Source organism: Gorilla gorilla, chromosome 18 (assembly GCF_029281585.2).
Source record: "Gorilla gorilla gorilla isolate KB3781 chromosome 18, NHGRI_mGorGor1-v2.1_pri, whole genome shotgun sequence".
Classification (NCBI taxonomy): domain Eukaryota; kingdom Metazoa; phylum Chordata; class Mammalia; order Primates; family Hominidae; genus Gorilla; species Gorilla gorilla.
The window spans coordinates 104,853,765-104,875,105 of NC_073242.2; the positions used below are offsets into that span (position 1 = coordinate 104,853,765).

Below are 21,341 nucleotides of genomic sequence, written 5' to 3' on the forward strand. Positions count from 1 at the left end.
GGCGCCTGTAGTCCCAGCTGCTCGGGAGGCTGAGGCAGGAGAATGGCATGAACCTGGGAGGCGGAGCTTACAGTGAGCTGAGATCGCGCCACTGCACTCCAGCCTGGGCGACAGAGCAAGACTCCGTCTCAAAAAAAAAAAAAAAGAAATTCAAGAAATTTCTTCAGCATTAAGAAGTCACATGAGTAAAGCACCAAGTAATATATTCCACCCCCAAGATTTCTCTGATGTTATTAGTTTTATTTTGTATGGGAACTCTCATAGAACAGGGTAAGGCATTTCTTTGACTATTTTATCTGGGAAAGATAATTTTAAGATTCCCTTGACTTTACATGCAATTTTGAAGAGAAAATATGTTTGGGGGTGGCAGAGTATCAAGTAACATTCTTCTCATATGGGTTATTTCAGTTTTCATCAGTAGGAAAATTGCTTTGAAGATAGCATCTGTAGAAACAAAAATGGGCTTTGAAATTGAGTAATGAAATGTGGTTAACAGTTAACTGATGTGATGTCATTAACACTTTGGGGAGTGGGGTCGGGGTGGAGATATTCTAGAGGTGCTTAGTTGCATTGAATGAGTTTCATTCCTGACTGGCATGAGCCATTTACCCTAATCATCCTTCCACACTGTACCTCATCCTGTTAACTATAAAAGACCTCAAAATGAGAGGGGGGGACATAATGCTTCTCAATTTCATAGGTTTTGCCTTTTTTTGGAGTAGGGAAAATTACAGTTCCTTATTCCCATTCCCCTTGCATTTTTTTTTCATTATTAAAATGAAGTTGTCATTGTCTTTTAAATATGAAACTACTTTTCCCAGGAAGGACAGTTGGTTGGAAAGACTGTTCTATAGCTGCCAGAGACTGGATAAGCATGACCAGTCAACAATTCCACGCAATCTCCTGAAGACAGATGCTATCCTTTGGCAGTGGGCCATATGGGAAGCTGCACAATTCACTGTTCTTTCTAAGCTGAGAACTCCACTGGGCAGAGCTCAAGACACCTTCCAGACAATTGAAGGTAACTCGCTCAAGCTTTGTGATGTGAATACTTTCAAAGCCTTATTAAGAAATAATGGATTTTTAAATCTTTGTTAAAGATTTGAGAGTATATGATTTTTTTTGAAAAAAAAGTCAATAATTTTCAGGTATGTTTGTTAGAATAAGCTTTCATTGAATAATTGCATTGGAAATATGTTTGTTTTTTTTCCAAAACTTATGGGAGTTGTGTGGAAAATATATATATATTTTTTCCCCTAAAATGAAAGATCTTTCATGTTTGGATTTTTTGTTTTTAAATGATGGGTAGACAGAGGATACTTGATAAATGTGAATTTGTCGTAAAAAACTCACACTTATTCTAGGAACTTTAAGATTTTTAAAAATTCAGAATGTTGTCTTTGCTTTCAGGTATCATTCGAAGTCTCGCAGCTCACACATTAAACCCTGATCAGGATGTTAGTCAGTGGACAACTGCAGACAATGATGAAGGCCATGGTAACAACCAGCTTAGACTTGTTCTTCTTCTGCAGTATCTGGAAAATCTGGAGAAATTAATGTATAATGCATATGAGGGATGTGCTAATGCATTAACTTCACCTCCCAAGGTTGGTTTCCATGAGATAGTGTTGTTTTATAGCAGTTTAATGGTCACAGCTGGCAGTATGTGCAGAGCTGAAATCACAATAGACTTGTGTGTTTGGTTTATATATAGGTGAGACATCCTTACCTACAAATTGAACCAGTCCTGAGCTTTTCTTTCTCTTATCGTAAAGGTCATTAGAACTTTTTTCTATACCAGTCGCCAAACTTGTCAGGACTGGCTAACGCGGATTCGACTCTCCATCATGAGGGTAGGATTGTTGGCAGGCCAGCCTGCAGTGACAGTGAGACATGGCTTTGACTTGCTTACAGAGATGAAAACAACCAGCCTATCTCAGGTAAAGTGGTGTGTTTGAAGTTCATTTGAAGTCTGTTAATAAGAAAAACATGGTTTAATTCCTTTGGTATGATTTAATCTATGGATAAAATAAGTTAAAGCTTGGATTCATTTTCAAAGGTTTTGATCCTGTATTTTGTAAAAGCAACAACTGCCAGAGTTACCTATTTTATTCGTGTTAAAACAGTGTTAGAAGTTAAAATAATGTTCATGCTTTTGTTCATGTTAAAACAATATTCATGTTAGAACACGTTAAAACTATATTTCTTACGTGCAAAGTTTAGAACTTTAAAGGTAATTCTGAAAATTTGTTTATGGGGGAAATTATTTATTTATTTATTTATTTTTTTGAGACAGTTTCACCGTGTCGCCCAGGCTGGAGTGCAGTTGTGCGATCTCGGCTCACTGTAAGCTCCGCCTCTCGGGTTCAAGCCTCTTCTTGCCTCAGTCCCTGGGATTACAGGCAGCCACCACCATACCCGGCTAAGTTTTGTATTTTTAGTAGAGACAGAGTTTCACCATGTTGGCCAGGCTGGTCTCGAACTCCTGACCACAAGTGATCCACCCACCTCGGCCTTCCAAAGTGCTGGGATTACAGGCATGAGCCACTGCACCTGGCCAGGAGAAATTGTTTTTATAACATATGACAAATGCTTGAGTAATTCCTGGCTTGAAAGTGGGCTCACAATAAATAACTGGAATCCAAAAATAACAAAATGTTTAGCAATTGAGGTAATGTCAAGCAGTATTCAAACACATGAAGTTAATCATTCTTTAATTCCTGTTTATTTATATTTAATTTTTGCTTTCTTTTTACTCCATGTGTTATTCCTACAGAGGTCACAGGTTAAATGTTTGGGTAACTTTGGGGTGGGGGTACAAACATCCATGTGCTGCTAAGGTTCTGTTAGTCACCCTTTGTGGCTATTTTATATGTAACATTTTAAAGAATTCTGAGCTAAATAATGTGAAAATTGTGAAAATAATTGTTAAATACATTTGGCTTTAAGCAGGCACAGACTGTGATCAGTTGTAAATTTTATAGGGATTTATGTTTTAATGGTATTGGGTGACTAACTTTTCTGAATGCGTTTTCAGGGGAATGAATTGGAAGTAACCATTATGATGGTGGTAGAAGCACTATGTGAACTTCATTGTCCTGAAGCTATACAGGGAATTGCTGTCTGGTCATCATCTATTGTTGGAAAAAATCTTCTGTGGATTAACTCAGTGGCTCAGCAGGCTGAAGGGAGGTAGGTTGGAGGGAAGGAAATGGGTGATAGAATTACTTTATGTTTAAATTCTTTGTATTACTCACTGACATTGTAGCCAAATCTTAAAACAGCTTTGTTTGCTTTCAGCATTGAAGCTTGCTATAAATCACTTCACCAGGAGGCATCTTCAGTTTGTTCTTTAGTTAGCAGCAATACTTGAGTGCCTTTCTTATTTAAGAATTAGTGGCAAATCACACTGTAAAACAAGACCTGTCAGTTGTTTTATAAATGCTTTTGAACTTGATCCCTAGTTGAGCTCCTTCCCCCTCAGAGTCTGATACAAATTACCCTTTATTGTCAGAGTATTTGCTCATTAGTCCTGTGAACTCTACATTCAGACTCATTGCTTCCTCCAGGTAGAGGAGCTTGTACCATAATATTCTATGTCCATTTATGTTAGTTTAATGAAATCTTGTGAATTTAGGAAAATAAAAGAACTGCTCATACTTCCATATCTTTGTAGTAACTTCTGTTGTGTGTCCTTTTGTAGTCCCATATTTCCATATCCATATGCTTTGTCATTCTTTTTTCTCTCATGTCGTTTTCTCCATTCTTCACCAAAACAGCAGCGTACATAGGCACATGGTTTTATGATCTGTTTTTCCCACTCAATATTTAAAAAAAAAAAATTTGCCATGTTAGGTAGGTTGGGTTCGGTGGCTTACATCTGTATTCCCAGCACTTTGGGAGGCCGAGGCAGGTGGATCACCTCAGGTCAGGAGTTTGAGACTAGCCTAACATGGTGAAACCCCGTCTCTACTAAAAATACAAAAAATATTAGTGGAGTGTGGTGGCACATGCCTGTAATCCCAGCACTTTGGGAGGCCGTGCTGGGCAGATCACGAGGTCAGGAAATTGAGACCATCCTGGCTAACGTGGTGAAATCCTGTCTCTACTAAAAACACAAAAAATTAGCCAGGTATGGTGGCATGCCCCTGTAGTCCCAGCTACTCGGGAGGCTGAGGCAGGAGAATCGCTTGAACCAGGGAGGTGGAGGTTGCAGTGAGCTGAGATTGCGCCACTGCACTCCAGCCTGGGTGACAGAGACTCTGTCTCAAAAAAAAAAAAAAAGAAAAATTAGATGGGTGTGGTGGCATGTGCCTGTAATCCCAGCTACTGGGGAGCCTGAGGCAGGAGAATCTCTTGAACCTGGGAGGCAGAGGTTACAGTGAGCCGAGATTGCACCACTGCAGTCTGCCTGGGTGACAGAGCTAGACTCTGTCTCAAAAACAGAAAAACAAAAAAACAACTTTCCAGTGGCTTCTCACTGTTCTGAGAATAAACTCCAGGCTCTTCCATTGCAACCAACATGATCTGGTGATTCGACCCCAGCCCCTCTTTCCAGGCCCTCATCACCTTGATCCTCTCTTAACCTATCCTGCTCCAGCTGCACTGGCTGCCTTCCTATTCCTCCAGCATACCAAGATTGTTTCTGCCACAGGGCCTTTGCATCTGCTGTTCTCTTCGCCTGGACTCCTCTTGGTTCTTTTTTTTTTTTTTCTTTGAGATGGAGTCTCACTCTGTCGCCCAGGCTGAAGTGCAGTGGCGCGATCTCGGCTCACTGCAAGCTCCGTCTCCCAGGTTCATGCCATTCTCCTGCCTCAGCCTCCCGAGTAGCTGGGACTACAGGCATCTGCCACCACGCCCGGCTAATTTTTTTGTATTTTTAGTAGAGACAGGGTTTCACCGTCTTAGCCAGGATGGTCTCGATCTCCTTGCCTCGTGATCCGCCCGCCTGGGCCTCCCAAAGTGCTGGGATTACAGGTGTGAGCCACCGTGCCTGGCCATAGAGCAGTCTCTTCCTTTTCCTGTTGGGTCTCTGCTCAAATGTCATGTCAGAGAGGCAGACCTCTGGGGCGGTCTATCTGAGGGAATGCACCCATCTCCCTTCCTCTGACCAGTCAGTTACCTTGCTTATTCTTTCAAAGCTCTTACCACCACCTGAAGTCATCTATCTGGTTTGGTTATTTTATTGTTTAGTAGCAGTCTTTATTTTATTATTATTATTTTTTTTTTGATGGAGTCTCACTCTGTTGCCCAGGCTGGAGTGCAGTAGCATGATCTCGGCTCACCACAACCTCTGCCTCCCAGGTTCAAGCGATTCTCCTGCCTTAGCTTCCTGAGTAGCTATGACTACAGGCACATGCCACCATGCCCAGCTGATTTTTGTACTTTTAGTAGAAACGGGGTTTCACTATGTTGGCTGGTCTTGAACTCCTGACATCAAGTGATCCGCCCACCTCGGCCTCCCAAAGTACTGGGATTACAGGCATGAGCCACCACGCCAGGCTGGTAGCAGTCTTTCCTAGAATGTGGATGCCTTGGAAAACAGGAGCTTTGCCTTGTTTCCCTAGAACCTAGAATGGCATCTGGCACACAGCAGATGCTACATCTATTGTAAATGAATGAATGAAAGAAGTGTCCTTGCAGCCACACTGGCAGCCGTAACATAGTGGTTATAAATCTAGACTCTGGAGTCTCAAGTGCAAATGTCATTGGCCTCTCCTCCAGCCTCCTCAAGGGGCACTCAATGAAAGAACCTGGAAGCGCCCTGATATGACTGTGGTTGGACTGACATGACTGCCAGATGGTGGGACTTGGTCTGGAGCAGAGACTGCTTGGAATGGTAGAGGCAAAACTCAGCCCCTGGAGCTGCGCTTGTGGTGGAGCTGGACCCTGATTTTAGCTGGACCTTGTTTTTAGAGACAGGGTTTCCTTCTGCAGTCTCAAACTCCTAGCCTTGATTGATCCTCCTGCCTTGGCCTCCCAAAGTGCTGGGACTACAGGTGCATGCAACCACACCTGGCTAATTTTCTTTTCTTCTTTCTTTCTTTCTTTTTTTTTTTGATGGAGTCTTGTTCTGTTGCCCAGGCTGGAGTGCAACGGTGCGATCTCGGCTCACTGCAACCTCTGCCTCCTGGGTTCAATCCATTCTCCTGCCTCAGCCTCCCAAAGTGCTGGGATTACAAGCATGCAACACCACACCCAGCCTGAAACCCAGATTTTTGATATGAAATCAAAGTCTTCAAACCTTGTAGGTGTCATAAAAAGCACGCTGAGGACCACTAGTTTGCAACTGCCAATCTAAAATATCATAGACATTATATCACTTTTACCACGAAAAAAAAAGTATGTGAGGCAGAAAATGGAAGCAACCGTGCCTAATTTATTGTTGAATACTTTTTCCGTATACCAAGAGCTTTCTTTGCACTAGCATCTGAAACTATATCCAGAATGACATTGGTTTTCATAAAAGTGTTGATCCTCACACCTCTTTATAGTCTTGCACCTAGCACAGTGGAGTGAAACACTTTAAATAGCACTTGTTCCTTGAGTATATATGGAAAAAAGTGAAGTATTGATAAGTGTTCAGCTAATATGAGCAGCATCTCAGGAGTCTCCAATTCTTGAATTACCAGGGAGTATTTTTACCATTTTCCCCCAGTGAAAGGCCTATTTTGAGAGACTTACCCTCCAAAATGAATGTATTAAGTCATGTTCCTTTTTTTTTTTTTTTTTTTTTTTTTGAGACAGGGCCTTGCTCTGTTGCCCGGGCTGGAGTGCAGTAGCATGATAGTTACAGGAAAGGGGTCCCAATCTAGACCCCAAGAGAGGGTTCTTGGATCTTGTGCAAGAAAGAATTCAGGGTGATGCCACAGTGTGAAGTGAAAGCAAGTTTATTAAGAAAGTAAAGGAGGAGGGGCACGGTGGCTCACTCGTGTAATCCCAGCACTTTGGGAGGCCGAGACAGGTGGATCACGAGGTCAGGAGATCAAGACCATCCTGGTTAACACGGTGAAACCTTGTCTCTACTAAAAATACAAAAAAATTAGCCAAGTGTGGTGGCGGGCGCCTGTAGTCCCACCTACTCTGGAGGCTGAGGCAGGAGAATGGGATGAACCCGGGAGGCGAAGCTTGCAGTAAGCCGAGATCGTGCCACTGCACTCCAGCCTGGGTGACAGAGGGAGACTCCATCTCAAAAAAAAAAAAGAGAAGGTAAAGGAATAAAAGAATGGCTACCCCATAGACAGAGCAGCCGTGAGGGCTGCTGGTTGCTCATTTTTATGGTTATTTCTTGATGATATGCTAAACAAGGGGTGGATTTTTCATGCCTCCTCTTTTTAGACCATATAGGGTAACTTCTTGATGTTGCCATGGCATTTGTAAACTGTCATGGTGCTGGTAGGAGTGTAGCAGGGAGGATGATGGGAGGTCAGTCTTGTCTCTGTTTTGGTTTTGGTGGGTTTTGGCCAGCTCCTTCACTGCAACCTGTTTTATCAGCAAGGTCTTTATGACTGGTATTTTGTGCTGACCTTCTGTGTCATCCTGTGACTTAGAATGCCTTAACCATCAGGGAATGCAGCCCAGTAGTTTCAGCCTCATTTTTCCCGGCTCCTATTTAAGATGGAGTTGCTCTGGTTCACACACCTCTGACATGATCACTGCTCACTGCGGCTTCCACCTCCCGGGTTCAAGAGATCCTCCTGCCTCATCCTCCCAAGGTGCTGGGACTACAGGTGTGTGCCACCATGCTCAGCTAATTTTTGTATTTTTTGTAGAGACGGTGTTTTTCCATGTTGCCCAGGCTGGTCTCAACCTCCTGGGCTCAAGCAATCCTTCTGTCTCAGCCTCCCAAAGTACTGGGATTACAGGCATGTCCCACCATGCCCAGACTAATATTTACTTTTAGTCAGACTAAGATAGGGTTACTACTTGAGTTGCTATGGCTCCAGCTGAAAGAAAGCCTGTGCAGTCATATCACGCGTAAACATTTGCTTTATGCTAAAAATATGGTGGACCTGGCATTACAGCTATTACAAATCTCCTAAGTTGTCTCGGGTAGTGTATTAGTTACTTTTCATACTGCTATGAAGAAATACTCGAACCTGGGTAATTTATAAAGAAAAAGAGGTTTAATGTACTCACAGTTCCACAAGGCTGGGGAGGCCTCAGAATCGTGGCGGAAGGCAAAGAAGGAGCAAAAAGGTATGTCTTACATGGCAGCAGGCAAGAGAGCACGTGCAGGGAAACTGCCCTTTATAAAACCATCAGATTTAGTGAGATGTATTCACTATCACGAGAACAGTATGGGAAAAACCTGCCCCCATGATTCGATTACCTCCTACCGTGTCCCTCCCACGACACATGGGGATTATGGGAACTACAATTCAAGATGAAATTTCGGTGGGGACGCAGCCAAACCATATCGGGTAGCAACAACCTAGGGTCAGTTTTGCAGGTGGTAAAGCCATTTACCAAGATAGTTGTAGGTAAAGAAGGGCAGATTTATTAGAGAAATTATGAAAATATGTTGCAATGGGCAGCTCAGCAGAGAAGGGGCTACCTGCAAAGAGGCAAGGGCTGGAGGAAAGTTTTATAGGGTCCTGCTGAAGGGTGCTATGTGTGGAATGAGGTCATTGTGCCCACAGGTTGTTTGTGATTAGCTGTCTCTTAACAATTGTTCATACAATAATTGTTCATTATTGTTCTCAACTTGGGGCTCTCCCCAACCTGGGGACCCTTCCTTATTGTTGCTTACTTATCAGGACTCCACATAAGGGTGTGGAAACTTCATTCATTCATATCTTCAACGCAAATTGTAGGTAGCCTGTTTTTTAAAACATTTATTCAACAAATATTTAGTCCAAGCCACTATTACTTATTATCTTCTCTACTATTTTATGGACTTTTAACTATCTCTGACACTATTCACTATTCTTCCACATTTTCTATTATTTATACCTATGGTAAAATTTGCCAGTTTGACCATACAACTAATACTCACAGGGAATATATAGAGTCTAGAAGAAAATATACAGGTCCTTAAAGGCTGCCCTGCCAACAAAACCATAATGCAGGAACAAACATCACAACTATGCCAAATAATCAATCCTACAATGTCCAAAATTTTACTTTAAAACTGGAATTTCCAGACTTCCTTTCTGCATTAACCAGTTTAACTAGACAGTAATGAAATATTCCTCCTACTTTATGCTGTGATAGTTTATTTATTTATTTATTTATTTATTTATTTATTTATTTATTTATTTGAGACAGAGTTTCGCTCTTGTTGCCCAGGCTGGAGTGCAGTGGCACGATCTCAGCTCACCACAACCTCCACCTCCCAGGTTCAAGCGATTCTCCTGCCTCAGCCTCCCGAGTAGCTGGGATTACAGGCATGTACCACCACGCCCGGGTAATTTTGTATTTTTAGTAGAGGCGGGGGTTTCTCCATGTTGGTCAGGCTGGTCTAGAACTCCTGACCTCAGGTGATACCCCTGCCTCAGCCTCCCAATGTGCTGGGATTACAGGTGTGAAGCCACCGCGCCCGGCTGCTGTGATAGTTGAGATGTAAACCAAAAATAAAATTCTAAGTCACCCAGTCCAACTGAATGGACCCTTCCTGTTGACCAAGGACATTCCAAAGTAAACTGAAAAGACCAGCTTAGGCCATGATGGGAAGGGGAGGTGTCAACATGCCTCATTCTACCTTCCTCCCTCTGGAATCCAGACACAACTGACCAGCATTAACATTAAAACAGAGATCTTAAGCTGGGCACAGTGGCTCATGCCTGTAATCCCAGCACTTTGGGAGGCCAAGGTGGGATCACCTGAGGTCAGAAGTTCAAGACCAGCCTGGCCAGTATGGTGAAGCCATGTCTCTACTAAAAATACAAAATTAGCCGGACATTGTGGTGCACGTCTGTCATCCCAGCAAGGCAGGAGAATCACTTGAACCCAGGAAGCAGAGGTTGCAGTGAGCCAGGATCATGCCATTGCACTCCAGCCTGGTCAACAGAGCGAGACTCCGCCTCATTAAAAAAAAAAAAAAAAAATTAGCCGGGTGTGGTGGCGGGCACATGTAGTCCCAGCTACTAGGGAGGCTGAGGCAGGAGAATGGTGTGAACCAGGGAGGCGGAGCTTGCAGTGAGCCGAGATTGTGCCACTGCACTCCAGCCTGTACAGAAATGCATTTCATAATGCATTTTAATTGCATTAGCAGTGATTTAATTTTTTTAGATGCTAAAACTTATGGGTGAAAGTGGATTAAATGTAGCCAAATGCAACATCAAAATCTTCAGGCACAAAAACCCATTAACTTTTTCATACTCTCAGAAGATGAACCTAATTTCAAATGAAAGCTGCCTGCAGAATATATTAAGCGTATTCTAGATATAATTCATTTTGGCAAACATACTGTAGAAATTCACATAACATTTTACTGTACTAAAAGTAAATTGCCCATGTAACAAAAAATATCTTTTTAGAGCTTCAAATGAATTTTAAAGGATGACTGATGGTCCTTGGAAAAGAAACAGTAAACTAATAAGGTTTGTAGCAATGACGTATGAGTTAGAAATTGCAGTTCCAGATGATCTCTTTATTAAAGAGATGATCTACACTTAATTTGGTCAACTGTTATGAACATAGTTCATGTTAAGTCCCCATTTAAATACAACCTGAAATACCAAAGTTAATTTTCTTTTCTTTCTTTTTTTTTTTTAGACAGAGTCTTGCTCAGTTGCCCTTCCTGGAGTGCAGTGGCGTGATCTCGGCTCACTGCAACCTCCACCTCCTGGGCTTGAGCGATCCTACTGCCTCAGCCCCCCAAGTAGCTGGGAGGACAGGCGCAAGCCACGGCACTCAGCTAATTTTTGTATTTTTCATAGAGATAGGGTTTCACCATGTTGCCCAATTTGGTCTCGAACTCCTGAGCTCAAGTGATCCGCCCGCCTTGGCCTCCCAGAGTGCTGGGATTACTTACAGGCATGAGCCACCGTGCCTGGCCAGAAAATTTTAAACACACACAAACTCTCAAGTGGCCTAATTCCCTCTCACCAAACCAATCACAATACAGATAAAAGAGAATAACTTGTATTCATTTTTGTACAAACAAAAAAGATATAAATTGTGAATGATGCATGATTTTTAATTACAAGTAAACTGGGCAAATGCTTCTGCATTATTTAAAGCTAAAAGGTGATCAGTGGAAACTTTCCTCTGTTAGTACTCTAATACTTTTTATATTTATCGGCTCACTACAACCTGTGCCTCCCAGGTTCAAGCGATTCTCCTGTCTCAGCCACCTGAGTAGCCGAGACCACAGGCACGCACTACCATGTCCGGCTAATTTTGTATTTTTAATAGAGACAGGGTTTCACCGTGTTGGCCATGCTGGTCTTGAACTCCTGACCTCAACCGATCCGCCTGCCTTGGCCTCCCAAAGTTCTGGGATTACAAGCGTGAGCCACCGCGCCCAGCCTTATTATAATTGTTACTATTTAAATCTCTTTTGCTCTCTCCTTCAAGAGAGACCTCATCCCATTCAGTTGCATCCATTTATTTATTCATCTTCTGCCTCCTGGGCTCGAGAGATCCTCCAGCGTGAGTCTCCCAAGTAGCTGGGACTACAGGCTCACACCACCATGCTTGGCTAAATTTTGTAGGTTTTGGAGAGACAGGCTCTTGCCACGTTGCCTAGGCTGGTCTCAAACTCCTGGGCTCAGATGATCCACCTGCCTTCGCCTCCCAAAGCACTGGGACATGAGCTACCACGCCCAGCCGCAAGTACTTTTACACAAAATGCAAACACTGTTCTTCCATCATAAAAGTGATACCACAGCTTCTGTGAAGTTTTGCCAGGCAGTACTCATAATTACCTTGGGTAAACTTTTTGATGTTAAACTGTATCTTCTTATTACGAGTTTTTCCATTGTATTAACTGCTTTTACAACAACACAAATAACAAGTTATTTTACAAACCATTTAGAAATTTCTGTACTATGCTGCCAATAATGTAAAATATATTAATGCCTATTACATTCAGATAAATTATACACTTGGAAACCACATACTTATGACTTACAGAAGCTTACATAAACAAATTATAGAAATTATATGCTCAATTTTTAGGTATATACTCTTAAATTAAGCTTAAGTATACATTCTCAAGATAAATTAACAGTTCAGGGCTTCACAACTTGAAATCTGTGGAAGATGACATTGGAGACAACAGAACTCTGGTGGAATTCTTAGATGGAATTTGCTGAAACTTTTTTTTTTTTTTTTTTTTTTTTTGAGATGGAGTATCGCTCTGTCGCCCAGGCTGGAGTGCAGTGGCGCAATCTCAGCTCACTGCAAGCTCTGCCTCCCGGGTTCACGCCATTCTTCTGCCTCAGCCTCCCGAGTAGCTGGGACTACAGGCGCCCACCACCACGTGCAGCTAATTTTTTATATTTTTAGTAGAGATGGGGTTTTACTATGTTAGCCAGGATGGTCTCGATCTCCTGACCTTGTGATCCACCCGCCTTGGCCTCCCAAAGTGAAACTTTTCTTTAAAATAGAGATGGGATCTTGCTGTATTGCCCAGGCTGGTCTCAGACTCCTTGCCTTAAGCAGTCCTCCCACCTCAGCCTCCTAAAGTGCTGGGATTACAAGCGTGAAGCATTACATCCAAGTGAAACTTCTTGAGATAGTTACATAATGTTTAAATCTGCTGGTGTAGAAGTTAATAAAGTGTAGAACTGAATAAATATTAAATATTAGATCAAGTTTCTCATGTTTACCTTAACGTATAAAGATTTATGTTAAAGCACTGATTTTCACAAAATAACATCAGTGTGAAATTGGAAAAGAAGCCAAATATTTTATTTCATGTATGTGGGAAATGAGGTGCTTTAGTCAACTGAATCTGCCCAAAACTAAAAAGCATTAATTAAAAAGTACTTAACTCAGAAATTGTAAAAATAGGAGACATCAATGAAATACATTTTACACAGAATACGCCAACCATACACTACTCTTTCTTGATAATAAAAAATGTATTTACTGAGCCAGTTGTGGTGGCTCACCCCTATAATCCCAGCACCTTGGAAGGCCAATGAGAGGGGATCAGTTGAGGCCAGGAGTTTGAGACCAGCCTGGCCAACATGGCGAAATGCCGTCTCTACTAAGAATACCAAAATGAGCCGGGCACGGTGGCACGCACCTGTAATCCCAGGTACTCCGAAGGATGAGGCAGGATAATTGTTTGAACTCAGGAGGTGGAGGTTGCAGTGAGCCGAAATCATGCCACTGCACTCCAGCCTGGGTGACAGAGTGAGTCTCTGTCTCAAAAAAAAAAAAATAATAAGGAAAAGAAAAAAAGTCAGTTGCAGTGGCTCACACCTGTAATCCCAGCACTTTGGATGCCGAGGCAGGCGGATTACGAGGTCAAGAGATCGAGACCATCCTGGCCAACATGGTGAAACCTCCTCTCTACTAAAAATGCAAAAATTACGCTGGGCACGGTGGCTCACACCTGTAATCCCAGCACTTTGGGAGGCCGAGGCGCGGAGATCACGAGATCAGGAGATTGAGACCATCCTGGCTAACACAGTGAAACCCTGTCTCTACTAAAAATACAAAAAATTAGCTGGACGTGGTGGCAGGCACCTGTAGTCCCAGCTACTTGGGAGGCTGAGGCAGGAGAATGGCGTGAACCCGGGAGGCGGGGCTTGCAGTGAGCCGAGATCCCACCACTGCACTCCAGCTTAGGCGACAGAGCCAGACTGTGTCTCAAAAACAGGAAAGAAAACAAAAGAAAATTTGGACTATTGCCAATTACAAATATTTTTAGAGAAGAATTCAAAACAGTAACTGTGGATGATGGAAACAATAGTTATGATAAAAGTCTGATGAAACTTCCCAGTTCACAAGGAAATTTAATTATGTGCAGCATTTTAAGACAGTAATCAGAATCATGACTGACAGCATCATATCAGGGCCACCAGACTTTTATAAATTTCATACAATCTTCAGAAATAATAACTTTTTTTTTTTTTTTTTTAGATAGATTCTACCTCTGTCACCCAGGCGGGAGTGCAGTGGCATGATCTCGGCTCACTGCAATCTCCGCCTCCTGGGTTCAAGCAATTCTCCTGTCTCAGCCTCCCGAGTAGGTGAGACTACAGGCATGTGCCACCAGGCATGGCTAATTTTTGTATTTTTAGTGGAGACAGGGTTTCACTCTATTAGGCTGGTCTGGAACTCCCGACCTCAGGTGATCCACCTGCCTTCGTCTCCCAGAGTGCTGGGATTACAGGCATGAGTGACGGTGCCCAGCCATTCATGACATGTTTATACAGATATAACTTTAGCAAATATTTAGCATAACTATCAAAATTACAAATCATATTAAATTTGTATAAATGTATGCAATTTTTGGAACACGTATATCAACAACATACCCATAAATATAACTGAGATGAGATCTAATGTCACCTCACTTGACAGTGCCCTCCCATGCAGTATCACCACATTTGACAATGCCTGCCCATTTAATCTACCAAATAAATCGAATCACTTAATACCTCTACAAGATGAGAGATACATTCTTTAGACTCCCCAAGGGATGCAGCTGAAAAAATCCCAAAGTTAGTTTTAAGCCAAAAAGACTTGATTTAGGATTTTGACACTGGAGAAACCCATCGAAGATGTCAAGTTTGAAAACACTTGATCAAAACAGAATCACAGGTCACTATTAAAAGAGTATTAATTTAACCAGAGACTTCCAAAGCAATACAGAAACTTACATGGATATAAAAACCTTAACCCTTTTGAAGGTCAGATTTGCTAAGTGATCAAAAGGGGTACTTGAATTGAATCGACACAGGAAGAGTGTGTACAGGGTTATGAGTGTAGGCAGATGGTTACTTTGGTCATATCTCCATTTGCCACCTGATTACACATGAGAATGGCATCTTTACTCACCAGAAAGCCAGTATTATGGGAGGTGTAGGAGGCATTCTTGGACCTGAGACAAGAACATTGTTGTGTAGAAATTTCATTGACTGTGTTAAAATTATTCTCCATGGGCTGGAGAACACATAACGTGGCGTTTAGAATGAGACGGGCATTGATTGGATGCAAGGTCTCCACACTTACTAGCTGTGTGACATTGGACAGAGTGCTTCATCATTCTGAGACTCAGTTTTTAAAAGATAAACAACTAACTACCTTGCAAGCTTGCTAGCAGGTTTAAGTGTAATAATGTGTGGGAATGACTGCACCGTGACTAACACGTAGTGACAGCTTAATTAATGTTAACCCTTATCATTATCATATAAGAATGTGAGTTACATAAGAGAGGAATCCTGTCAGTTCATTCTCTGCTGTGTCCCCAAGACCATGAATCATGGCTGGCACGTAGTAGGCATTTAATAATATTTGTTCAACAAGTATTTGGCAGTCTTGGAGGGCAGAAAAGGAGGTGGGGAAGATTTTTAAATAACATTTTTTAAAAAGTCACATTGTCCTGCAATACCAATTTTTCTTGCATATTTAGGAAATTGAGGGTTTTTTCCTAAAACATGCGGACATATGGGAAATAGGATGCAACATTTGCACTAATGTTTCAGACACAGTTAGAGGTTTCCAAGAGATTTTGCGCTGGGGAGGCTGCTTGCTACAAGCTCCCAAAGCTCTGGGAGGACATAGTATTCATTCGTCCCTCAGCAGAAGCGGTGAGGCAAGAAGCTCTGGGGAGCACCCAGCCTTGGACTTTTAGCATAGTGTGTCAGGTCTTCATAGTTTGGGCCCAGGGCACAGAGAAGTCACAGCTCTCTGGCATCCTGTGACCTTTACCCTCTTTTCCAAGGGAAAATGTGGCCCTCCAAAGCAAGAAACTTGAGGGCATAGGTCCCCCCAGCTCTGGCATCTGCCCAGAGCCCGAGAAGCAAGGAACAATGATCCTCCAGCTACCTCAAAGGGCTGGTACAGGTGGCCACTGCCCTGGCATCACCCAGCTGTGTTCGGCAGCCTGAACCCCATCTGTGGGGATGTGAGGAGGAAAATACAAAAGTCCTTAGGTGAACACTGAGAAGGCAGATGCAGCAGAAGCCTCCAGGCCGGAACTACCCAGTCTTGGACCTATGCTGGAGATAGAGCATAGCTGGCGATCATGTGTCCTTACACTGTAAGGTCACCTGGTTGCACTATGGCCTCATCTGTGGCTCTGAAAATGAAGATTTGGAAGGAGATCATCACAGCTAATGTTTAACAAGCCCCTCCTGTGTGCCAAATCATTCACCCCTCACAACAACCGAATGAGCTAAGGATTCTCGTTATATATAGTTTATGGAGAAGGAAGTGCAGACATAAAGAGGTGAATTATCTTACCCAGATCACACAGCTGATAAGTGGTGGAGGCAGAATAGAATCTAAACAGTGTGGCTCCGGAGCCCACATGCATTGATTCGACAAGTGTTTATTGAGCACCTGCCACGGACAAGGCCTTGTGTGATTAAATAGGGTTATAATTAGTAATATAAAAATGAGAAATCACTAATGCTTTTTAGACTTAACATTTTCTTTTTTTGTAGGTTTCAGGCACAGAACTGTATATCCAATAATAGTGAAATGGATCCCACTAATTATGACCGAAATGATGATACATTTAAATGACTTGGATGTTTTATAGGTATGATCTCGTGAAACCTTGAGAGAAACTGAATGACGAATGAAACTTTTGTTCCTGTTTCACACAGAAGAAAACTGAGGTTAAAAGGGGTAAAGTAATTTTGCATGGCATGAAGTAGAAATTCAAAGTACAGGAATTTGAACTTGGTTCTGTCCTTTTCTGAAGCCCTTGACCGCTATAGACTCAAACATCGCCTTGTTTTTCCACTCATTCAACACTTTTTTTTTTTAATTGTCTAATAGGTTGGCACTCATGATGAGCCCCTGTTCTCATTCTGCAAATGGTGAAGCTCTCTATTGTCCTGACCCCACAGTTCCTGTCCCATGACCAGGGCCAGCTCACCAAGGAGCTGCAGCAGCACGTAAAGTCAGTGACATGCCCATGCGAGTACCTGAGGAAGGTGAGTGAGTGCAGACAGATGGGGCCTGGTGCCCTTGAGCAGTTCCCGGGTCTCAGCTGCCACACATCTCATAGCGGGTGATGCTGGGGGAAGCTTACGCAGTCGCAGTACTGGCTTCTTCCTCTTTTTCTTTCCATACAAGTGGCTTAGGGATGGGGTAGAGTAGTTGACTTATTTGGATGAAAACCACTATCTTCTGTCAGAAACTCAAAAGGAACCATTGCTGGCATGGTAACCTAAAGAAAAACAACCAGACAGGTGCCCAACGACACTTAAAAAGGTTATTTATTATCTTGCCAAGTTTAGGCTGGGCATGGTAACTCATGCCTGTAATCCCAGCATTTTAGGAGGCTGAGGCTGGTGGATCACCAGAGGCCAGGACTTCGAGACCAGCCTGACCAATATGGCAAAACCTCGTCCCTACTAAAAATACAAAAATTAGCCGGGCATGGTGGTGTGAGCCTGTAGTCCCAGCTACTCAGGAGGCTGAGACAGGAGAATTGCTGAGATTCAGGAGGTGGAAGTTTTAGTGGGCCGAGATCACGCCATTGCACTCCAGAGTGTGCGACAGAGTGAGACTCTGTCAAAAAAAAAAAAAAAAATTATGCTGCAAAATTTGAAAAGGAAATTCAAATCAACAGCTTCTAAACTACTTTTTAACGTGACTCATAATAAGAAATACATTCTACAGTACATATATATGTTCTATAATTTTGAATAAAAGAATTAACCACATCATATTTATTTTACAACATGTAATACGTATTTTTTATTCTTCTTCATTTGTTTTGAATGCTCTGTGCAGTCTACAAAAAGTCCAATAGTAATAATTAAATTATTCATTAAGTTGAACATTATCTTGTCTTTTAAAATGATAATCTCAAAACTGATCTTTTATTTTTGAGATTTATATAGATACACACACACAGACACACACACACAGACATATATATATATATATATATATATATTTTTTTTTTTTTTTTTTTTTTGAGACAGAGTTTCACTCTGTCCCCCAGACTGGAGTGCAATGGCACACTCTTGGCTCACTGCAACCTCCGTCTCCCGGGTTCAAGCAATTCCTCTGCCTCAACCTCTGAGTAGCTGGGACTACAGGTGTGCGCCACCATGCCCAGCTAATTTTGTACTCTTAGTAGAGATGGGGTTTCACCATATTGGCCAGGCTCGTGTCAACTCCTAACCTCGTGATCCGCCTGCCTCAGCCTCCCAAAGTGCTGGGATTACAGGCGTGAGCCACCATGCCCAGCCAAATCTAGGGCTGGAACATGGCTGCAGCATATAAAAAGAATTGAATTCCATACTTTTGTTAACCCTGTTTTTTGTTTGTTTGTAGTTGCTGTTTTTGAGACAGAGTCTCGCTCTGTCACCTAGGCTGGAGTGCAGTGGTGCAATCTCGGCTCACTGCAAACTCTGCCTCCCGGGTTCAAACTATTTTCCTGCCTCAGCCTCCCAAGTAGGTGGGACTACAGGCGCCCACCACCACACCCGGCTAATTTTTGTATTTTATTAGAGACAGGGTTTCACCATATTGGCCAGGCTGGTCTGGAACTCCTGACCTGTGATCCGCCCACCTCGGCCTCCCAAAGTGGTGGGATTACAGGCGTGAGCCGCCACACCCAGCCCCTGTTTTGCTTTTGTTTTGCTTGCTTCTCAGGGTTGTTTTTCTATTTATGGTAAAGGCATTGGCTTTCCATTTGTAGCATCAATAGAATATTTCCTGTTTACAGTAACCTTATGTCATGGTAAATGGTAAAGGGATTTAAAGCAGTGGTTTTCAGCTGCCAGAGGCCTGAGTTTGGGCACACTGTGTGTGATCGGGCAGAAGGCCTGTGGGAAGTTTAGCCGAGGACAGGGCCAGGAAAGGTGATGGACAGTGGGGGTCCGTCCTGGTCACCAGGCCCCTGGGTCCTGCCCACCTGCTTGGAGCTCCCCACCCATCACACATGATGCTGCCAAGCCCTCTGGGTATTGTGAGCAAATACCTTAGGAGAGAAGCTGATGAACTTTGTTTCTTGAAATGCACAGATTCCTTGGATGTCCCTGAGAGGTCAATCATGAAAGTCAACTTGGTTTTCTCCCCCTCATTTGGGTTCAGAATTTAAAGTCCACACACACAGGCAGTAAGATGATATAGATGAGGACATCATCACTCGGTTTCGGATGTTAAAATGTCTAGGTGGGTTAGGGGTGATTTGAGATCACACAACCTTGTGCCACAAAGTGGAATTCCCAGGCCAGAGGGAGACATTTTATTGCCATGTTATGATCTTATCATTGAGTTTAAAGGCAATCTTGTTTCATTTTGGATTCTTTCTTATGTTTATATCTTATAAGGGCACTTTGAATTTCCAAGCAAATAATAATTTTGAATTAGCTTTTAATCATTGACTTCTAGCACAGTTATATGATCAGAAACATGCTGTGTGATTTGATTGCTCTCAAATATATTGAGATTTGCTGGAACAAAATAAGTCAGGTTAATTTTTGTAAATGTACCATGCATGCTTAAAATGAATGTATCTACATTTGTTCCTGAGATACAGGTTGATGGACGGATGGCTACATGGATGTGATGGAGATGGTTTACTATCGGGACCTTCCACATCCTGCTGATGTTTTGTTGCTTAGGATATGAATGGCTGAGCGGAGGCTGTAAAACCTGGCACTCTACTTGGGTATGAGGTTCTTCCTGCCATCCTGCCATCATTTGTTTTTTATGTTTTGTCGCCAAAAGTGACCTTGAGGAACCCTGGGAGCTCAGGAAGGAAGGAGCGCCCAGAAGCAGGGACAGGGAGCTGGTTGGGGAGGACCAGAAATCAGGTTTGTGAAGGTTCCAGAGAGGACCTGTCCTTGGGAGGAGCGTGGGGGACTGAGATGGGGGAGGGGTCATTGGAATGATGCGGGCGTTACTTGGAGTGTCCATTGTGAGGCACCACCGGGGGGTCATCAGGGATTGGTGGAGAGGGAGTATAAAGCCCCAAGGTTGCTAAGGGAGGGCCCAGACCGAAGAAGGTTTGGTGGAAAGCAGAACCTTTGTCTCCCTCTAATTGCTCCTAAGCCTCACGCTCCCTTGCCCCGCGTGTCCTGTTGCTTCCCTGATCTTCTCCGTGACCTGTAGCTAAACCTTCCACCAGCGCTTGAGAACTTAATTTGAACCGGATCCTTTCCCAGACCCCTTTCTTCTCCTCCTCCTCCTCCTCCTCCACCTCCTCCAGGTGCCCAACAGCCCCCTTCTCCTCCTTTCCCTTCCCTTACTTCCCCCCTTCCCCTCCCCTTCCCCTTCCCCTCCCCTCCCCCTCCCCTCCCCCTCCCCAACTCAGATCCAGCCTGGTCTCCGTCCCCTTCCCTCACCCCTGCCCTAAGCCACCTCCACCTCTGTCCTGGCCGCCTCAGGGCGCCCTGAAAGGACCAGGACATGCGGGTGCGGTGGCGGTGCTTTTGGCTCCTCTTCTGGCTCCTGCTGGGATTTATCAGCCATCAGCCCACCCCTGTGAGTAGACGCTGGACCCGCGGGGTTTCTTCCTTTTTACTGGGCTGTGTCACGCGGCATGAAATTACACAGCTCAGGCCTGTAATCCCAGTACTTTAGGGGGCCGAGGTGGGCAGATCACTTGAGTCCAGGAGTTGAAGACTAGCCAGGGCATCATAGCAAAACCCCATCTCTACAAAAAATTCCAAAAAAGATTAGTCGGGCTTGGTGGTGCGTACCTGTTATCCCAGTTACTGGAGAGGCTGAGGTGGGAGGATCGCTTGGGCCCAGGAGCTGGACGTTGCAGTGAGCCGAGATGGCCCTGCTGCACTCTTGTCTCTAACAAACAAAATGGACCAAAACAAAGTGAAATGTCATTTGATTTGTGTCATCTGGTTTGATGACTTTTTTTTTTTTTTTTTTTCTTAGACAGAGTCTCACTCTATCGCCCAGGCTGGAGTGCAGTGGCAAGATCTCGGCTCACTGCAACCTCTGCTTCCGGGGTTCAAGCAATTGTCCTGCCTCAGCCTCCTGAGTAGCTCAGATTACAACGCCTGGCTAATTTTTGTATTTTTAGTAGAGACGGGGTTTCACCATGTTCGCCAGGATAGTCTCCATCTCTTGACCTCGTGATCCGCCTGCCTCAGCCTCCCAGTGCTGGGATTACAGGCTTGAGCCACCGCGCCTGGCCAAAATATATAACCTTAAGTGTAAGTTTACTAACTTTGGAAAGTTCATACACCAGCATAAACCAACCCCCTTTCAAGATCTACATTATT

General features: G+C 43.4%; 2 protein-coding genes and 1 long non-coding RNA gene across 11 annotated transcripts in view; 2 read left to right on the top strand and 1 right to left on the bottom strand.

The window, feature by feature from the left end:
* Positions 1–16,751, top strand: LOC129527726 (serine/threonine-protein kinase SMG1-like). Of its 2 annotated transcripts, none has more exons than XM_055366564.2 (6): positions 1–270; positions 822–1,021; positions 1,411–1,607; positions 1,776–1,940; positions 3,038–3,192; positions 16,673–16,751. In XM_055366564.2, exons 1-6 carry the CDS (start codon positions 182–184, stop codon positions 16,692–16,694), a joined length of 828 nt encoding a protein of 275 aa, XP_055222539.1. In that variant the 5' UTR covers positions 1–181; the 3' UTR covers positions 16,695–16,751. The 2 variants fall into 2 exon arrangements, with proteins under 2 accessions (XP_055222539.1, XP_055222537.1); XM_055366562.2 differs by lacking the exon at positions 16,673–16,751 and adding an exon at positions 16,575–16,672.
* LOC129527721 (serine/arginine repetitive matrix protein 2-like) overlaps positions 16,576–21,341 on the top strand; it is a 26,329-nt gene continuing 21,563 nt past the window's right edge. For 2 of the 8 annotated variants that reach the window (XM_063699760.1, XM_055366498.2), the window contains exons 1-2: positions 16,926–17,072; positions 19,637–19,768. In XM_063699760.1, the coding sequence (XP_063555830.1) occupies positions 19,706–19,768 (63 nt within the window). In that variant the 5' untranslated portion in view covers positions 16,926–17,072; positions 19,637–19,705. The other 6 variants (XM_063699758.1, XM_055366497.2, XM_063699754.1 and 3 more) reach the window with 5 other exon arrangements.
* Positions 16,984–21,341, bottom strand: part of LOC129527737 (uncharacterized) — a 5,130-nt gene continuing 772 nt past the window's right edge. Inside the window, exon 2 of the long non-coding RNA XR_008672798.2 lies at positions 16,984–17,308. This is a non-coding gene — a long non-coding RNA (uncharacterized lncRNA). The remainder of the gene's footprint in view (positions 17,309–21,341) is intronic.